This window comes from Salmo salar, chromosome 24 (assembly GCF_965601325.2).
Source record: "Salmo salar chromosome 24, fSalSal1, whole genome shotgun sequence".
Lineage (NCBI taxonomy): Eukaryota > Metazoa > Chordata > Actinopteri > Salmoniformes > Salmonidae > Salmo > Salmo salar.
In genome coordinates, this window is record NC_138314.1 from 31,386,771 (window position 1) to 31,407,031 (window position 20,261).

General features: G+C 43.3%; 1 protein-coding gene across 2 annotated transcripts in view; it reads left to right on the plus strand.

Moving 5' to 3' along the window:
- Positions 1-20,239, plus strand: part of LOC106585690 (intermembrane lipid transfer protein VPS13A) — a 71,819-nt gene extending 51,580 nt beyond the window's left edge. For both annotated transcript variants that reach the window (XM_014172179.3, XM_014172180.3), the window contains 9 exons: positions 1,629-1,710; positions 1,897-2,010; positions 2,180-2,255; positions 3,409-3,572; positions 4,221-4,505; positions 11,591-11,676; positions 11,766-11,889; positions 12,186-12,260; positions 12,394-20,239. In XM_014172179.3, the coding sequence (XP_014027654.1) occupies positions 1,629-1,710; positions 1,897-2,010; positions 2,180-2,255; positions 3,409-3,572; positions 4,221-4,505; positions 11,591-11,676; positions 11,766-11,889; positions 12,186-12,260; positions 12,394-12,444 (1,057 nt within the window). In that variant the 3' untranslated portion in view covers positions 12,445-20,239. The remainder of the gene's footprint in view (positions 1-1,628; positions 1,711-1,896; positions 2,011-2,179; positions 2,256-3,408; positions 3,573-4,220; positions 4,506-11,590; positions 11,677-11,765; positions 11,890-12,185; positions 12,261-12,393) is intronic.
- The last annotated feature ends 22 nt before the right edge of the window (positions 20,240-20,261 follow it).

The following is a 20,261-nucleotide window of genomic DNA, read 5'->3' on the forward strand; positions in this document are numbered from 1 at the left end:
CATCATACCGCTCAGGAAGGAGACGCGTTTTGTCTCCTAGAGATGAACGTACTTTGGTGCGAAAAGTGCAAATCAATCCCAGAACAACAGCAAAAGACCTTGTGAAGATGCTGGAGGAAACAGCTACAAAAGTATCTATATCCACAGTAAAAACGAGTCCTATATCGACATAACCTGAAAGGTCTCTCAGCAAGGAAGAAGCCACTGCTCCAAAACCGCCATAAAAAAGCCAGACTACGGTTTGCAACTGCTCATGGGGACAAAGATCGTACTTTTTGGAGAAATGTCCTCTGGTCTGATGAAACAAAAATAGAACTGTTTGGCCATAATAACAATCGTTATGTTTGGAGGAAAAGGGGGGAGGCTTGCAAGCCGAAGAACACCAACCGTGAAGCACAGGGGTGGCAGCATCATGTTGTGGGGGTGTTTTGCTGCAGGAGGGACTAGTGCACTTCACAAAATAGATGGCATCATGAGGGAGGAAAAGTATGTGGATATATTGAAGCAATATCTCAAGACATCAGTCAGGAAGTTAAAGCTTGGTTGCAAATGGGTCTTCCAAATGAACAATGACCCCAAGTGTACTTCCAAAGTTGTGTCAAAATGGCTTAAGGACAACAAAGTCAAGGTATTGGAGTGGCCATCACAAAGCCCTGACCTCAACCCTATAGAACATTTGTGGGCAGAACTGAACATGTGTGTGCGAGCACGGAGGCCTGACTCAGTTACACCAGCTCTGTCAGGAGGAATGGGACAAAATTCACCCAACTTATTCTGGGAAGCTTGTGGAAGTCTACCCAAAATGTTTGACCCAAGTTAAACAATTTAAAGGCAGTTCTACCAAATACTAATTGAGTGTATGTAAACTTCTGACCCACTGGGAATGTGATAAAATAAATGAAAGCTGAAATAAATCATTCTCTAAACTATTAATCTGACATTTCACATTCTTAAAATAAAGTGGTGAACTAAGACAGGGAATTTTTACTAGGATTAAATGTCAGGAATTGTAAAAAAATAAAAAAGTATGTAAACCTCTGACTTTGTGTGTGTGTGTGTGTGTGTGTGTGTGTGTGTGTGTGTGTGTGTGTGTGTGTGTGTGTGTGTGTGTGTGTGTGTGTGTGTGTGTGTGTGTGTGTGTGTGTGTGTGTGTTTGTGTGTGTGTCTGTGTGTATATATCACACACACACACACAAATTCGGAAGTTTACATACACCTTAGCCAAATACATTTAAACTCAGTTTTTTTTACAAAAAGGGGACATGGTAAAATAAAGCTTTGCCAAAAGCAAATAAATAGCATGAAGTGGTTTTTTGTTTTACCTTTATTTAACTAGGCAAGTCAGTTAAGAACAAATTCTTACTTTCAATAACGGCCTTAACTGCCTTGTTCAGGGGCAGAACGACAGATTTTTACCTTGTCAGCTCGGGGATTCGAACTTGCAACCTTTCGGTTACTAGTCCAACACTCTAACCACTAGGCTATACACACACACACCAAACAGAAACTCTACACAACCACTTCATGCTATTTATTTGCTTTTGGCAAAGCTTTATTTTACCATACCCCCTTTTTGTATACATTTACAGTGGCGTCTGACCCACTGTCATTTTCTGTAACTTCCCTAGATTGGCCTATTTCCAGCTGACATTCCAGTTTCGCACTCGCCAGCAACTACAATGGGAGGTCATCAGACACTACTCGAAACAGGTAATGTCTCACACACACTCCACTCCAAGTGGGAACTAATGGCCAAATCCTAACAAGTCACTCATTCACTTCAATTAATGGTTTATGTGAAAACTTTTAGTTCCTCTAGTTAGGACCCCTCCCAACAAGTAATGTAATTACTATGATACACAAGACAACTGAGCCATGTTCCCATCCATGTCTCAGGCGATAAAGCAGATGTATGTGCTGGTATTGGGCTTGGACGTGCTGGGAAACCCCTTTGGACTTATCCGAGGTCTGTCTGAGGGAGTGGAGGCTTTCTTCTATGAGCCCTATCAGGTAAGACCCCAGTGCAACCAGTATGAACCATGCCAGGTCAAACTACGTATGAACTAAATCACTTATAGTGCCAAACACTGCCAGTATAAATTTGTAATACTTGACACAGTGCGGTAGTTATTTGTATAGATGGTATGTATCTGAGTAACTCTGTTTTGGGGTTCTCAAGGGAGCTATCCAGGGACCAGAGGAGTTTGTGGAGGGTATGGCGCTGGGGGTGAAGGCACTGGTTGGAGGAGCAGTGGGTAAGTGCTGTTCTCGTTCATCTCTTTTCTGCTCACCTTGATTCTCCTTAATTCCCTCATTGCCATCCCTCCACTTCAGACTTAACTATATTTACCCCCTGACATTTCTCTCTCGCGCTCTCTCTCTCTTCCGCTCTCTCTTCTTTGTCCTTCTCTTATGGGTCTCTCTCTCTGTCTTCTCTCTCCCCCGTGTCTTCTCTCTCCCGTGTCTTCTCTCTCCCTTGTCTTCTCTCTCCCGTCTTCTCTCTCCCCTGTCTTCTCTCTCCCTTGTCTTCTAACTCCCCTCTTCTCTCTCCCTCTTCTCTCTCCCCTGTCTTCTCTCTCCCTTGTCTTCTAACTCCCCTCTTCTCTTTCCCTCTTCTCTCTCCCCTGTCTTCTCTCTCCCCTGTCTTCTCTCTCCCTTGTCTTCTAACTCCCCTCTTCTCTCTCCCTCTTCTCTCTCCCCTGTCTTCTCTCTCCCTTGTCTTCTAACTCCCCCCTTCTCTCTCCCCTGTCTTCTCGCTCCCTGTCTCTCTCTCCCTTGTCTTCTAACTCCCCTCTTCTCTCTCCCCTGTCTTCTCGCTCCCTTGTCTTCTCTCTCCCTTGTCTTCTAACTCCCCTCTTCTCTCTCCCTTGTCTTCTAACTCCCCTGTCTTCTCTCTCCCCTGTCTTCTCTCTCCCCTGTCTTCTCTCTCCCTTGTCTTCTAACTCCCCTCTTCTCTCTCCCCTGTCTTCTCTCTCCCTTGTCTTCTAACTCCCCTCTTCTCTCTCCCTCTTCTCTCTCCCCTGTCTTCTCTCTCCCCTGTCTTCTCTCTCCCCTGTCTTCTCTCTCCCCTGTCTTCTCTCTCCCCTGTCTTCTCTCTCCCCTGTCTTCTCTCTCCCCTGTCTTCTCTCTCCTTTGTCTTCTAACTCCCCTCTTCTCTCTCCCTCTTCTCTCTCCCCTGTCTTCTCTCTCCCCTGTCTTCTCTCTCCCTTGTCTTCTAACTCCCCTCTTCTCTCTCCCTCTTCTCTCTCCCCTGTCTTCTCTCTCCCCTGTCTTCTCTCTCCCCTGTCTTCTCTCTCCCCTGTCTTCTCTCTCCCCTGTCTTCTCGCTTCTCTCTCCCCTTTTGTTTCTTCTTTCTCCTTTGCCTCTCTCCTCTTCGCTACTGTGTGTTCACTCTGTCCCTTCTCCCAGGGGGCATTGCGGGCGCTGCCTCCAGGATAACAGGCGCCATGGCGAAGGGTGTGGCTGCCATGACGATGGATGAGGAATACCAGCAGAAGAGACGAGAGGCTATGAACAAGCAGCCCAGCGGCCTAAGAGAGGGCCTGACTCGTGGAGGCAAAGGACTGGTCTCTGTGAGTCTGACCCACTATAGAACACTAACCCCAGTACGGCCTAACTGGTGTCCGAGAATGGAACCCAGAAACATCAGCACAACAGAACCGGGATGTGTGCAGTAGTACAACGTAACCTGCTACGTTGCAGGGGAAGTTGAAGATAAGGTTGCGTTTACACAGGCAGCCTAATTCTGATCTTTTTCCACTAAATGTTATTTTGACCAATCAGATCAGCTCTTTTGCCAATAATTGGGCAAAATATTAGAATTGTGTTGCCTTTGTTAACACAGCCTAAGAGACGTATTATTGTATAAATATTTTTAAAGAAGATTTATGAATAGTTTTTATTTTTAACCAGAAGAGTAGGACTTAAAGGGCTCCATTCTCAGAACTTACAAACAATTTTCTAACTTGATATGCGGATATGTCCCCAAAACTGTTGCCAATAATTGGGCAAAATATCAGAATTGGTATGCCTGTGTAAACACAGCCTAGGTGTTTCCTAATGACCAAGTTCAGATAGTCTCCATTTCAACAGTCTTCACCCATCAGGTGCCTACAGAACACAATCCAGCTGTATGCGAATCTTACCAGTATAGCTGAGCAGTAGAAACAGTCTCTCAGACCTGTTCTCCCTGTCTGTAACACTCCCATTCTCTATCTCAGGGCTTCGTCAGTGGGATCACAGGGATCGTCACCATGCCCATTAGAGGTGCTCAGAAGGAGGGTGCGGCAGGCTTCTTTAAGGGTGTCGGGAAGGGGCTGGTGGGGGCTGTGGCCAGACCCACAGGAGGTATCATAGACATGGCCAGCAGCACTTTCCAGGGCATCAAGAGGGCGGCTGAGACGTCCCAGGATGTGGAGAGTCTGCGTCCACCTCGCTTCATTCACGAGGACGGGGTCATCCGACCATATAAGGAGAGAGAAGGCGTTGGCAGCCAAATGCTACAGGTAACAGGAATTATCTTTAAAACATAAACTAACCCTTATATCCTCTGATATTAGCCACCAAATAGAAGAAAACTAACTAAAATTGGGAGGGATTATGTGAACTCCAATAAGAAACGCTAATCTTCCTTCATGTTCCAAATAGTTTTTCCATTTGTGTCCTAATGAACACGATGCCACAAGGTCAGGTGTCAGGGTTCATGTTAATGTGTGGCCTCGCATAGAAACATCCCCTTTCTCTCCCTCTCTCACTCCACTTCTCAGCCCCTTATTGCATCTCAAAGTCCAGATAGATTTTCATCTTCATTGTCTCCTTCATCCTAAATCTCAGATTTATGTGCGTTAATCCACCTGGTCTACAGTGCTCCTATAGAGCATGGCTGTTGTAGCTCTGTGTGTGTGGAGTTCCACATAGGCTGTGTTTACACAGCCACCCGAAGAACCCAATTGACATTTTTTTTTATATCCAATCTTTTTCCCCATCTGTCCACAATCAAGTTGTGACCCATATCTTATTTGCTCATTCACACTGATGTAGTGTCTGAAGCAGCGCACAGATGCAATTCTCATTTCATTTCACTGTTCCTTTCAATTATGGCAGGTCATGTGCAAAAAACCCATCTCAGAGCAAAAAAATATCTGATTTGAGAGTCACATATGGAGCATCAGAATTGTATCAGCATTGAGATCCACATAAAGATGTGATATAAATCGGAAGTCAAAAGATCATATTCCATGTGTTTTTGTTGCTGTTTACACATTGGGGAAAATATCAGATAGGTATCAGATATGGAAATAATTGGCAAAAGATCTGAATGGGCTGCCTGTGTAAAACCAACCTTAATGGTGTTAGGCCTTGTTCTCACTGGCAGTTTGAAGTGACTCAAATATTTTTTGGCACATCCGATTCTAATCAGATCTTTTCCTGCAGTCTGAACAGACAAAAAGCACATGGAATCAGATGTTTTCCAATCGCATTCAAACCACATTCATAGGTGGTTTGAAATCAGATACAAATCTGATTCCTGGCCATGTGACTTGTCTGAATGGTCAAATCAGATGTCTTTGCCCTCAAGTCTTTTTTTGACTGTTATTTGGCATATCTTGTTGCTTGCTAGATACTCTGACAGTTTGACAAAAACATGGGGTAGCTAACTAGCTTGTTAATTGTTTACAAACGAATTAGTGAGTGCGCTAACAAGCTAAATAGCTAGCTATCTTGTTGACGGTTGTGGCTAGCCAAAAAGGACTGGATCATCTTATCCTTGAGGCTTTAAAAGTGTTCTTACACTATGATTTTGAAAATTCAAAGCAATTGGGAAACTTCCAAGACAGGCATTGTTGGCACCTTAACTTGCTACACAAAAACTTGTGTGAGTGAGAGGAAGCACGAGCACTACCACCAGTCAGCCTGCACCACAGCCAGTCAGCCTGCACCACAGCCAGTCAGCCTGCATCACCACCGCCAGTCAGCCTGCACCACAGCCAGTCAGCCTGCACCACCGCCAGTCAGCCTGCACCACCGCCAGTCAGCCTGCACCACCGCCAGTCAGCCTGCACCACCACCAGTCAGCCTGCACCACCACCAGTCAGCCTGCACCACCACCAGTCAGCCTGCACCACCACCGCCAGTCAGCCTGCACTACCGCCAGTCAGCCTGCACCACCACCAGTCAGCCTGCACCACCACCAGTCAGCCTGCACCACAGCCAGTCAGCCTGCACCACCACCGCCAGTCAGCCTGCACCACCACCGCCAGTCAGCCTGCACCACCACCGCCAGTCAGCCTGCACCACCACCGCCAGTCAGCCTGCACCACAGCCAGTCAGCCTGCACCACCACCACCAGTCAGCCTGCACCACCACCGCCAGTCAGCCTGCACCACCACCGCCAGTCAGCCTGCACCACCACCGCCAGTCAGCCTGCACCACCACCGCCAGTCAGCCTGCACCACCAGCCAGTCAGCCTGCACCACCACAGCCAGTCAGCCTGCACCACCACCGCCAGTCAGCCTGCACCACCACCGCCAGTCAGCCTGCACCACCACCGCCAGTCAGCCTGCACCACCACCGCCAGTCAGCCTGCACCACCACCGCCAGTCAGCCTGCACCACAGCCAGTCAGCCTGCACCACCACCAGTCAGCCTGCACCACCACAGCCAGTCAGCCTGCACCACCACAGCCAGTCAGCCTGCACCACCACCGCCAGTCAGCCTGCACCACAGCCAGTCAGCCTGCACCACCACCGCCAGTCAGCCTGCACCACCACCATCAGTCAGCCTGCACCACCCCCGCCAGTCAGCCTGCACCACCATCAGTCAGCCAAAACTGATTTGAGTATTAAGGCCTGCAGTAAGAACAAAGCATGGTGGAGGTCGAGTTCCTCCTGCCTGACTACATACTCAGGTGTTGCATTGCATCAACCAATTGTTTCATTCCACGTCATCGACAGGCATCAGATTGGTATAACATGTGATTTTGGTTACCTGATATGTTAAATACCGATCCAGGCTTTGTAACATCTGGCATGTGTCAGCAATGTAGTTGGCCAGAGTTTGGGTCGATTTCAATTCAATCAATTTGGCCTGCAGGGCTGGAATGGAATGGGACCGTCATGAACTGTAGATGTCGTGAGCTAAGGCATTGAGATAATAATGTTGTGTTGTGTCGTTTTGGTGTAACTGTAGTTGTAGCTAAGGCATTGAGATAATAATGTTGTGTTGTGTAGTTTTGGTGTAACTGTAGTTGTAGCTAAGGCATTGAGATAATAATGTTGTGTTGTGTAGTTTTGGTGTAACTGTAGTTGTAGCTAAGGCATTGAGATAATAATGTTGTGTAGTGTAGTTTTGGTGTAACTGTAGTTGTAGCTAAGGCATTGAGATAATAATGTTGTGTTGTGTAGTGTAGTTTTGGTGTAACTGTAGTAGCTAAGGCATTGAGATAATAATGTTGTGTAGTGTAGTTTTGGTGTAACTGTAGTTGTAGCTAAGGCATTGAGATAATAATGTTGTGTTGTGTAGTGTAGTTTTGGTGTAACTGTAGTTGTAGCTAAGGCATTGAGATAATGTTGTTGTTTTGTGTAGTTTTGGTGTAACTGGAGTTGCGGGTTCTAGGTGTTGCTGGAGTACCAACAGTTTATCTTGAAGCTTTAATGTACTTCTGTATTGCTGTTTCACTGGGGAAGTGATGGGATAATTTTATTTTCAATGCAAACAAGCTTTTCGTTGAGTTGAAGATTAATAGTAGCGTCAGACACTTTACTGTCTGTGTCTCTGAATATGTGTCTGTGTTTCTGTCTGTATGTCTTTCTGTTTTGCTATTGGCTTTGTCTTCTCTCTTGTCATGTCCACAAAATGGTGGTCTACACTGAATGGAGTACAACTGGCAGTGATGATGATGATGAGAAAGTTCTATACAAATCAAATGTATTATTGTTACTATTATTAATGTGGATGATGAAAACTAGAATGGAATTGATAAGCACTAGGTAATATCAGAACTCAGGATAAGACCCAGCTAGAGTCACAGATGTTTATTGACCCAAAAAGGGGGCAGGCAAAGACGGGTCAAAGGCAGGCAGAGGTCTGTAATCCAGGGCAGAGTCAATAAGTTACAGAAGGACAGGCCGTAAGGTCAGAACCGGGGAGACTAGGAAACAGAACTTGAGAAAGCAGGGAGACAGGAAAACACGCTGGTAAGATCTGACAAGACGAACTGGCAACAGACAGAGAACACAGGTATAAATACACTGGGGATAATGAAGAAGATGGGCGACACCTGGAGGGGGTGGAGACAAGCACAAAGACAGGTGAAACAGATTAGGGTGTGACAGGTAATGCTTTGGTCTTTCATAGTTGTTCTTGAAGCTGCGCTGTACTGATGTTTTAATTTGCTTCAATGGAAACGATGTTTTTGTAGAGCTGGATATTATTAGCGACGGGCTTGTCTGTCTGCCCTGACATTGGCTTGGTCTGCTCTCTTGTCATGTCTACAGAAAAGGGTGGCCTTCACTGATTGGAGTAGGACTGGCAGTGATGATGATGACCGCTAGAGTGTAATTGAATTGCTAAGTCCTAGTTAATGCTTTGTGTACTATATGTTTGTTTGTGTCGGTCACTGGGGTGTAGCCTCCTCCAGCAGGACATTTTAACACTCTAGGCCTCCTGAATAACCAGCTGCCAGGCTGTTTGTCATTCTCGTCTGTTCTTTATTTTTTGTTAACTCTTATGTGCCCGGCATTTTTTTATAAAACACACATGTATTCTCAGGATTCTGCTGCTGCAGGACCCCCTTGCATTTTGTCATGTAAAACCATCATTCTATTTATTTTACCCTTCATCTGTCATCCAACCTTCTGCCCCATCATGTAAGGGGGCGGAGTCAGAAATCGTTAATCATAATAATATAATTGATTAAAAAAATATTACCGTAATGTTATGCTATCGTAGAGCCAGGATTTCTTTGGGAAAAGTAGATATTATTCATATTAAGTTAATATGAAATACAGTGGGCTCCAAAATTACTGGCACCCCTGACTGGCAATGCACAAACAATACTTAAAACAATATAATTATAGAGAAACTCAAAAATACCAACATGTGAGAAATACTGTACTTTATTAATGTTTCAATGGAACCAACCAAAATCATACAATTATTTAATGCAATATAAATTTCACCAAAATCAAGGTTCCATAATTATTGGCACTCCTCATTTAGTACTTAGTGCAACCACCTCTGGCAAGGATAACAGCATGGAGTCTTTTTCCGTAATGTTTGACAAGGTTAAGGAACACATTTGGAGAGATTTTGGACCATTCCTCTATGCAGATCCTTTCAAGATCCTTCACATTCTTGGGTTTGCGTTTATCAACTGCCCTCAACTCAGCCCACAGGTTTTTGATTGGATTGAGGTCCGGCGACTGAGATGGCCATGGCAGAACATTGATTTTGTTGTCACAGAACCATTTCTGTGTGTATCTTGAGGTATGTTTTGGGTCATTGTCTTTTTGGAAAGTCCACATACGGCCAAGTCCCAGCCTTCTGGCAGAGGCAACCAGATTGTCAACCAAAATTGCCTGATACTTGGTGGAATTCATTATGCCATCAATCTTAACCAGTGCCCCTGGGCCTCTGGAATTAAAACAGCCCCAAAACATTACTGACCCACCACCATATTTCACCGTGTGTATGAGGTGCCTCTCCTTGTATGCATCTCTGTTTCGACGGCAAATATGCCGATGCTGTATCTGACCAAAACGTTCAATTTTGGTCTCGTCTGACCAGAGCACCTTCTTCTAGTCATAATTTGAATAACGTTTGGCAAACTCCAAGTGCTTGCGTCTGTGTCTTGGGGTCAGAAAGGGCTTTCATCTGGCAACCCTTCCAAAGAGCCTGTGGTTGTGGAGGTGGCGTCTGATGGTGCTTTTTGAAACCTGGTGACCCCAAGACGCCACCAAGGCCTGCAATTCTTTCACAGTGATTCTTGGGGATTTTGTTGCTTCTCTCACCATCCTCCCAATCCTGGTGGGCAAAATGCATTTGCGTCCTTTACCTGTGAGGTTTCAACTGTTCCATATCTTTTGAATTTTATTATAATTGCCCTGACAGTGCTCAGTGGTATATTCAATCGTTTGTGGATCTTCTTGTAGCCATTACTAGATTAATGAAGGTCTACAACCATCGGTCTCTTTTAAACTGCCAGTTCTTTTGTTTTCTTCATAGTGTTGGATGACAAAGGAATATTGCATGCGTGTTACCTCATTTTTATACCCTAGTGAAACAGGAAGTGATGTAATGGCTCAATATAGTTTCTTAAGACTTAAATCAACTTAAATAAGCGGAATGTAATTCCTGGTTTAATTTTGGTAGATGTTATTTACAATTATCTTTAAGGGTGCCATTAATTGTGAAACCGTGATTTAGAGGAGATTGATTTTTAATTAAATCAATAAATGATTTGGGTGAGTTCCATTGAAACATTAATAAAGTACAGTATTTCTTACATGTTGGTATTTTGAGTTTCTCTATAATTGCATTGTAAGTATTGTTTGTGCATTGCCAGTAATTTGAGCCCATATTGGTCTGGAGTGATGTAATGGTCAGTCAGCAGTCCTCCCTCATGGCATTTTGGCCCTCCCTCTTTCAGAAGAGTCATTTTTGTATTTATTTTACCTTTAGGCAAATCAGTTAAGAACAAATTCTTATTTTCAATGACAGCCTAGGAACAGTGGCCTTGTTCGGGGGCAGAACGACAGATTTGTACCTTGTCAGCTCGGGGATTTGAACTTGCAACCTTTCAGTTACTAGCCCAATGCTCTAACCACTAGGCTACGCTGCCGCTATGCACTCAGTCTTTCACTCATATCCAACACTGCTCTTCCTACTGAAACATCTATTACATCGTCTTCTCATCCAAACCTTTTCTTATCACTTCATCAACATTCATTACCATGTGATAATGAAAGGTTTAAACATTTTATAACAGGTATGCGTTAGACTCAATAAAGAAGTCAGTGTACCACAGGGGAGTATTCAGATGTGGTTTGACATCTCTGGTCACATGACAGATGGTCCACAAGTCAAGTGGAAAGATGATGGCCCTGTTTGAATACTTCAAAAATACACCCTTCCTTTCTTCCTTCTTCCCTTGAAGTTATCACTGATCTAACACAAATGTATGTGTGTAAGCAACTGTTGTAGCACAACTTTCTCCAATCCAACCATGTCAGATCAGGGATTTCTTCAAGGAATGGAGAAAGGAAGGATGCATTCATCAAGTATTCAAACAGAGCCTAGGATGTGTCCTTCATGCAAGCCATTGTCAGATCCGTAGGGGAAGTATGTAGATCAATGTAGATCAGTAACGGTACTCATCAGATCTCCTGCCAGAGCCAGTGTGAATGGTGAACATCCCAAAGCCATTTTAATCGAAGTGTGAAAAAGGTACCAAATTTCTCTTATCATATCGGCAGTAGACTTAGCATTTAGTTTAGCATATCGTATGTTTAAATGTCCAATTTGATGAAGACGTGTGCCTATTTTCTAGAATTGTGTTGAAATAACCTGATAAGCAAATTACTCTCTTTTAGAAAATTGAGAATGGACAGTTCGCCAAGTACAGATACTTTGCTCACGCCAAAGTAAACGAGTCTGATTACTTGATGATCACCAAAAGGTAAGAAGCTGGCTGGGGTTTGTAGTATTAAATGTAGACTGTAATGGCTGTCTGTGAATGTTCTGAGGCTCCATCTCTCGTCTCGCCAGTGGAATCTTTTTCGTGACCAAAGGCACATTTGGGCAGCTTACCTGTGAGTGGCAGTATCTGTTTGACGAGTTCACCAAGAAGCCCATGATCGTGGAGGGGAGGAGGCTTCGGATAGAGGCAAAGGTATCCTCATCTGCCCATTGTAGTGATACACACACACAAAGTAATACCCGATACTACGTGAATGAAACTCATCTTAACCAAACTGCTTATTATAACCATTTGAATAAACCGCTCCCCGTTTCCAAAGAAGTATCTCCCTCTAGCTGGAAACGCCTGCATAGGGAGTACCCCTTCACTCATTTGCATCCAAACAGTTTGTTCCTCTACATTATATCATAGTACGGCCCCCTATTTCTCAGAAATCATGTGTTATCTAAAATAAATATTTTTTAAAAACTTTCCTGTATGTGTTTCAGGAGAGAGTAAAGTCTGTGTTTCATGCCAAAGAGTTTGGGAAGATTATAAACTTCAAAAGTCCAGAAATAGCCGAGGTGGGTTAGCATAACATAAACTGCTGCCATTTGTTGCTGTCGTTGCACACACCAAACAATATTTGTCAGCAAATGACACCAAACTGTAATTCTATGGTTTAGTATTGAAATGTGTGGTTTTGTTTATCTACAGTGGGTTCTTACCAAGCTGGAGGACGCCCGGGAGAGTCTACACAAATACTGACTGGTCACTCCAATATGGCCACCAACCAGCACTGAGACATGGCAAAAGTACAACGTTGACTGATAGTGTGTGTGTGCAAGGGTAGGGTGTGCCCCCGTCAGTATACTACCTACTTACTCTCAGGTTAGACTTGCTCTTTCATTCACACACACACACACACACACACACGGACTGTCTGGACATCTTGCAGACACACAGGCTGCACTAGCTAACACTATCACTGCTCTGGTTGTACACAGCCATGTGGCAGAAATATCTCCTTGCACTTCCTTAAGCCAGCTTGGTCTGCCAGAGGTTGTAGAAGAGGCCGTGGTGGGAGTTTTCGAAGGCAGTAAACTACTCACGGATGTTCTCTGTGTCGTTGGCACAGGTGAAGTGGGAGTAAACAGTCTGTCTGTCTCGGTTCTGCTCCTGGTACATATTCAGGATGAACTTCCTGGTTGCTTTAGGGTCATTCTGTGTGTGTTTCTCTATCAGAAGACAAGTCATGTCAGGTTGCAGTCTGTGTGTGTCTGTAAAACAATGTGTTTGTATGTGTGTGAATGTCACTACTGTCTGCTCTGATTGTACACAATTACGTGCCAGAAATGTCTCCGTTTCCTAAATATACATGTTTGTTTTTTATATTTTCTTTGAAAAAGTAGGGTGCCTGAGGGACTTTCCTAATGGAGCTCTGTCATCACATTACAATTTGATTGACAGTTACTGAATGACGTGCTTGTAAAGATATTGTGGCCAAATTTAAGTATCATTGTGGGACTCAGAGCACTGTTTTTAACTGCCTTGATGTGTATATGTTAAACAATTATTTTACTGTTGATATAGCATTTTAAACTCTGAACTTTTTTTAAAATCAGCTTGTTAGCGGAGTCCAGTCCAAGATGCTAATGATTCTGTTCCAAGACTCACCCTATTCCATTCCACCTCTACCTAAATCACTAACGGTTGTTTTTCTACACAATTCCGAATGCATTTTTTTATATGTCTATCTGCTCTACATTAATTTCAGTGGAGTGTGTGTGGGTGTGTATACTGAGTGTACAAAACATTAAGAACACCTGCTCGTTCCTTGACATAGACTGACCAGGTGAATCCAGGTGAAAGGAATGATCCCTTATTGATGTCACTTGTTAAATCCACTTCAAATCAGTATAGATGAAGGGGAGGAGACAGGTTAAAGAAGGATTTTTAAGCCTTGAGATAATTGAGACATGGATTGTGTATGTGTGCCATTCAGAGGGTGAATGGCCAATACAAAAGATTTAAGTGCCTTTTGAACGGGGTAGGGTAGTAGGTGCCAGGCACACCGGTTTACGACAACAACTGCAACGCTGCTGAGTTTTTTACACTCAACAGTTTCCTGTGTGTATCAAGAGTGGTCCACCACCCAAAGGACATCCAGCCAACTTGACACAACTTTGGGAAGCATTGGAGTCAACATGAGCCAGCATCCCTGCGGAACGCTTTTAACACCTTGTAGAGTCCATGCCCTGACGAATTGAGGCAATGGGGGGGGGGCGTAATGGAGTGGCAGCAGTGTTGGATTTTCTGGAAACCTGATTTGCCGTGGCTACAGATAGAGATTTACATGTTAGTCATTTAGCAGGCACTCTTATCCAGAGCGACTTACAGTTAGTGCATTCAAGATAGCTAGCTGGGACAACCACATCGCAGGCATAGAAAGTACATTTTTCCTCAATAATGTAGCTATCAGTAGAGTCAGAACTGGGGGGGGGGGGGGGGGGGGTCAAGTGCAAGTGCTGGTCAATTTCACTGCGCATGTTGGAATTTTTTACATACCTGCTGTCCACTCCGCATGTTCCAACTACTGCATTCCATCCCTCAGTAGGCTATTAAGCATGATTTCATGTTATTTTATCAGGAGGAGGTTAGGCTACATGTAGATATTTACATGTTGTAGCCTACACAAAAAACATGATCAACATGGTCATACAAACTTGTTGTTTTCTAGTTTTCACCCCTTTTTCTCCCCAATTGGTAGTTACAGTCTTATCCCGTCGCTGCAACTCCCCTACGGACTCGGGAGAGGCGAAGGTCGAGAGCCGTGCGTCCTCCGAAACACGACCCTGCCAAGCCGCACTGCTTCTTGACACCCTGCTCGCTTAACCCGGAAGCCAGCCGCACCAATGTGTCGGGAGTAAACACCGCCAAGTGGCAACCGTGTCAGCGTGCATGCACCCGGCCCGCCACAGGAGTTGCTAGAGCGCAATGGGACAAGGACATCCCGGCCGGCCAGACCCTCCCCTAACCCGGACAATTGTGCACCGCCTCATGGTTCTCCCGGTCGGCTGCGACACAGCCCGGGATCAAACCCAACTCTGTAGTGACGCCTCTAGCACTACGATACAGTGCCTTAGACCGCTGCGCCACTCGAGAGGCCCCTTCGCATTTATTTTTTTGCCCCAATGCACAAATTAAGTGGGGAGTTTACATGCAGCTAACTAGGCAAATCAAATAAAATGTTATTGGTCACATACACACATATTGCGGGTGTAGCGACAGGCTTGTGTTCCTAGCTCCAACGCAGTAATGCTTAGGAGCTAGAAGTAGAGCTGCCATGTCTATCGGCGCCATCTTCTTTAGGCAGCATATCAAACACAAGCAAGACACGCAGTCTTATTGGCGATTTAATGTTTTTTTTTAATCATAATTGCAAACATTGGCTAAGCAGGAGTCAGACAGGCAGTCAAAGTAGTAGTTATTTTTCAGCAACTATGGACAGTGCAGGGTTTCCCAAACTCGGTGCACGTTTAGTTTTTTGCCCTAGCACTACACAGCTGATTCATATAATCAACTAATCATTAAGCTTTGAAAGGTGCTGGAAGGTGCTGGCGCTAGTGGCTACGATATGGCAGCAACCACATCACCAAAACACAGATCGTTTTTGCTCCAATTCAATGTGTAGGGACTGCGTCCTGCTTGTGTGACTGCATTATCCATTACAACAGATGGAGAAGGTTGTAGCCTTCATAATGGCCTTGAATGTTTGTTCAAATCACTGAAGGGTTTTCATTGCAGCTGTTCAGGAATATCCGGCTACATCATGGTTCAGAAGACGGTGTATAAAGTGAGGGAGGTGGAGTGTGAGCAGCAGCTACGTAGAAAAAATGTGTGCGTAAAATAACACATGCACAGAATGGGATCTGTAGCTTTTGAGAAATAGGTTTCCAGAGGGGCGGGGGCAGAACTCTGTATTTGCAGCCAGGTCCTTTATAATCTATGGGTGGGCTTGTGTCTCCTCATTGGCGATATTCATGTTTTTATGCAGCAGGTATGCAATGACATTAACAACAGAGAGATTTTAAAATATATATACAGTACCAATCAAAAGTTTGGACACCAAACGTTTTTTACTATTTTCTACATTGTAGAATAATAGTGAAGACATCAAAACTATGAAATAATACATATGAAATCATGTAGTAAACACTAAATTGTTAAACAAATCAAAATATATTTTATAGTTCATATTCTTCAAAGTAGCCACCCTTTGCCTTGATGACAGCTTTGCACACACTTGGCATTCTCTCAACCAGCTTCATGAGGTAGTCACCTGGAATGCATTTAAATGAACAGGTGTGTTTTGTTAATTTGTGGAATTAATGCATTTGAGCCAATCAGTTGTGTTGTAACGAGGTAGGGGTGGTATACAGAAGATAACCCTATTTGGTAAAATAACAAGTCTTTATGGCAAGAACAGCTCAAATAAGCAGAGAGGAACCACAGTCCATCATTACTTTAAGACATGAATGCCAGTCATTGCGGAACATTTCAAGAACTTTGAACGTTTCTTCAAGTGCAGTCGCTAAAAAAAAAGCACTATGATTAAACTGGCTCATGAGGACCACCACAGGAAAGAAAGACCCAGAGTACCTCTGCTGCAGAGGATACGTTTATTAGAGTTACCAGCCTCCATAAATTGCATCCCAAATAAATGCTTCACAGAGTTCAAGTAGCAGACACATCTCAACATCAACTGTTCAGAGGAGACTGTGTGAATCAGGTTCTTCATGGTCAATTTGCTGCAAAGAAACCACTGCTAAAGGACACCAATAAGAAGAAGAGACGTGCTTGGGCCAAGAAACACGAGCAATGGACGTTAGACCGGTGGAAAATACGACATTTTTGGTTCCAACCGCCGTGCCTTTGTGCGACGCAGACAAGGTGAACGGATGATCTCCGCATGTGTTTCCCAACGTGAAGCATGGAGGAGGAGGTGTGGGGGTGCTGTGCTGGTGACACTGTGTTTTATTTAGAATAAAATATATTTGGATTTATTTAATACTTTTTTGGTTACTACATGATACATATGTGTTATTTCATAGTTTTAATGGCTTCACTATTATTCTATGTAGAACATTTTTAAAATAAAACCCTTGAATGAGTAGGTGTCCAAACTTTTGACTGATACTAATATATATATATATATATACACACACATACATATATACATACACACAGTATATATTTTAAGAAACGCTAAATTGTTTGCTGCTAACTTTATACTTTAAAAAAGTGTTGCTTTTGATTTGGGGTCACTGTAATCCATGTAATTCATTATCAGAAAAATGAAGGGTCTGTGTTTGGTATTGGCTCTTTTTGTCATGATAGGATCTTCAAAGACATACAAGACATTAGACAGTACATAAAGTGCCTATATAGAAAGTCTACACCCCCTTGAACTTTTTTCACATTTTGTTGCATTAAAAGTGGGATTAAAATGTATTTAATTGTCTGTATACACTGTCAAAGTGGACGAAAAATTCTAACTTTTTTAAAATGAATGAAAATAAAACCTTGATTAGATAAGTATTCACCCCCGAGTCAATACATATTTGAAACACAGCTTTGAGTCTTCTTGGGTAAAGATTATAAAAGCAGATTTTTCATCTTCGATATTCGAACCAGCAACCTTTCGGTTACTGGCCCAACGCTCTAACCGCTAGGCTACCTGCCGCCCTAACACCTGTAGTGTGCAATATTTGCCTGTTTATTATTTTCTAAATTCTTGCAAACTCTTGTCAAGGTGTTAGGGCTCATGGTTAGATGGCTAGGTAGGCTAGTGGTTAGAGCTTTGGGCTAGTAACTGAAAGGTCACTGGTTCAAATATCCAAGGTGAAAAATCAGTTTGTGCCCTTGAGCAAGGCACTAAACCCTCATTTGCTCTGGGGGTGCTGTAATACTATGACCATGTAAAACAACACCAGCACCTATCCAGTGTATGTGATGAAGAAAAGTTTTTTTTACACCAATTTTCAAGCAGATTTAAGTCAAACTGTAACATGGCCATTCAGGAACATTCACCATCTTCTTGGTAAGCAAGTCCAGTGTAGATTTGGCTTTGTGTTGTAGGTTATTGTCCTGCTGAAAGGTGAATTAATTTCCCAATGACTGATTCAGGTTTTCTTCTAGGATTTTGCCTGTGCTTAGCTCCATCCCATTTCTTTTCATCCTGAAAAACTCCCCAGACTTTGCAGACCCATACCATGATGCAGCCACCACCGTGCTTGAAAATATGGAGGAAGTTACTCAGTGATGTGTTGTATTGGATTTGCCCCAAACATAAAGCTTTGCATTTAGGCCAAAAAGTGTATTTCTTTGCCTTGTTTTTTTATTCTGTATATTTTTATTTGTTCACTGTCATTAAGGTCATTATTGTGGAGTCACTCACAACAATGTTGTTGATCCATCCTCAGTTCTCCCATCACAGCCATTGAACTCTGTAGCTGTTTTAAAATCACATCTCTGTAGCTGTTTTAAAATCACGTTTCCTGCCCAGCAGCTCAGTTCACAAGGATGCATCTGTGATGTCTGGTTTAATACATCATCCACAGCATAATTATTAACTTGACTATGCTTGAAGAGATATTCAGTGTCTCATTTGTTATTGTTACCCATCTACCAATCACTGCCCTTTTAGGCTTTCGAAAAGCTCCCTGGTCTTTAGTTAAATCTGTGCTTGAAATTCTATATTTCACTGGGGGACCTTACACGTGTTTTATGTTTGGGGGACAGAGGAGTGGGTAGTCTTTAAAAATCATGTCAACCCCTGTTATTTCACACAGAGTGAATTCAGATAACGTATGTGATTTGTTAAGCCAAATGTAACTTCTGAACTAATTTAGGCTTGCCTAAACAAAGGGGGTGAATACTTATGCAAGAACTACAGCGCAATCTGACCCATTGACTTTTTCCACATTTTGTTACGTTACAGCCTTATTCTAAAATGGATTAAATTGTTGTTAAATTGTTGCTGCACAGATATTTTCAGGTCTCTCCAGAGATGTTCGATCAGGTTTAAGTCCGGGCTCTGGCTGGGCCACTCAAGGACATTCAGAGACTTGTCTCGAAGCCTTGGCTGTGTGCTTAGGGTCATTGTCCTGTTGGAATGTGAACCTTTGCCCCAGTCTGAGGTCCTGAGCGCTCTGGAGAAGGTTATCATCAAGGATCTCTCTGTACTTTGCTCCGTTCATCTTTCCCTCGATCCTGGCAAGTCTCATAGCCCCACAGCATGATGCTGCCACCACCACGCTTCATCGTAGGGATGGTGCCAGGTTTCCTCCAGACATGACGCTTAGCATTCAGGCCAAAGAGTTTGATCTTGGTTTTATCAGACCAGAGAATCTTGTTTCTCATGGTCTGAGAGTCTTTAGGTGGCTTTTGGCAAACTCCAAGCGGGCTGTCATGTGCCTTTTACTGAGGAGTGGCTTCCGTCTGGCTGCTTTACCATAAAGGCCTGATTGTTGCAGTGCTGCAGAGATGGTTGTCCTTCTGGAAGGTTCTCCCATCTCCACAGAGGAACTCTGGAGCTTTGTCAGAGTAACCATCAGGTTCTCGGTCACCTCCCTGACCAAGGTCCTTCTACCCCGATTGCTCAGTTTGGCCGGGCGGCCAGCACAAGGAAGAGTCTTGGTGGTTCCAAATTTCTTCTATTTAAGAATGATCGAGACCACTGTGTTATTGGGTACCTTCAATGCTGCAGAAATGTTTTGGTACCCATCCCCAGATCTGTGCCTCGACACAATCCTGTCTCGGAGCTCTACGAACAAATCCTTCAACCTCATGGTGGTGGTTTTTGCTCTGACATGCACTGTCAACTGTGGGACCTTATATTGACAGGTGTGTGCCTTTCCAAATCATGTCCAATCAATTGAATTTACCACAGGTGGACTCCCATAAAGTTACAGAAACATCTCAAGGATGATCAATGGAAACAGGATGCACCTGAGCTCAATTTCAAGTCTCATAGCAAAGGGTCTGAATACTTATGTAAATAAGGTATTTCTGTTTTTTCTTTTCAATAAATGTGCTAATATTTATAAAAACCTGTTTTTTTTTTGTTTTTATTATGGGGTATTGTGTGTAGATTGAGGGAAAATAATTATTTTATCCGTTATAGAATAAAGCTGTAACAAAATGTGGAGAGAAAAAAAAGTCCTATTAATAAAAAATGTAAATATATATAGAAAAAGGAGTATTTTGTGTAGATCAATGACTGTTTTTACAATTAAATCTATATCTATCCCACTTTAACGCAACAAAATGTGAAAAAAATGTTCAAGGAGGTGTAGACATTCTATAGGCACTGTATATGTCTGTCCCCCAGTTCTGCTTGACTTTTTTTTACTGACACGCACCAATAAAGAGTTTACATCAAAGACAATTTTATTTGCCACAGTTTGCAGCAGGTATAAAAGGTTCAGTGAAATGTTTATGTGCTAGCTCCCTCAACAATGCAGTACATTAATCAATATCAATAAAAGTCTACATTTAACTACTGTAACAATTTATTGAAA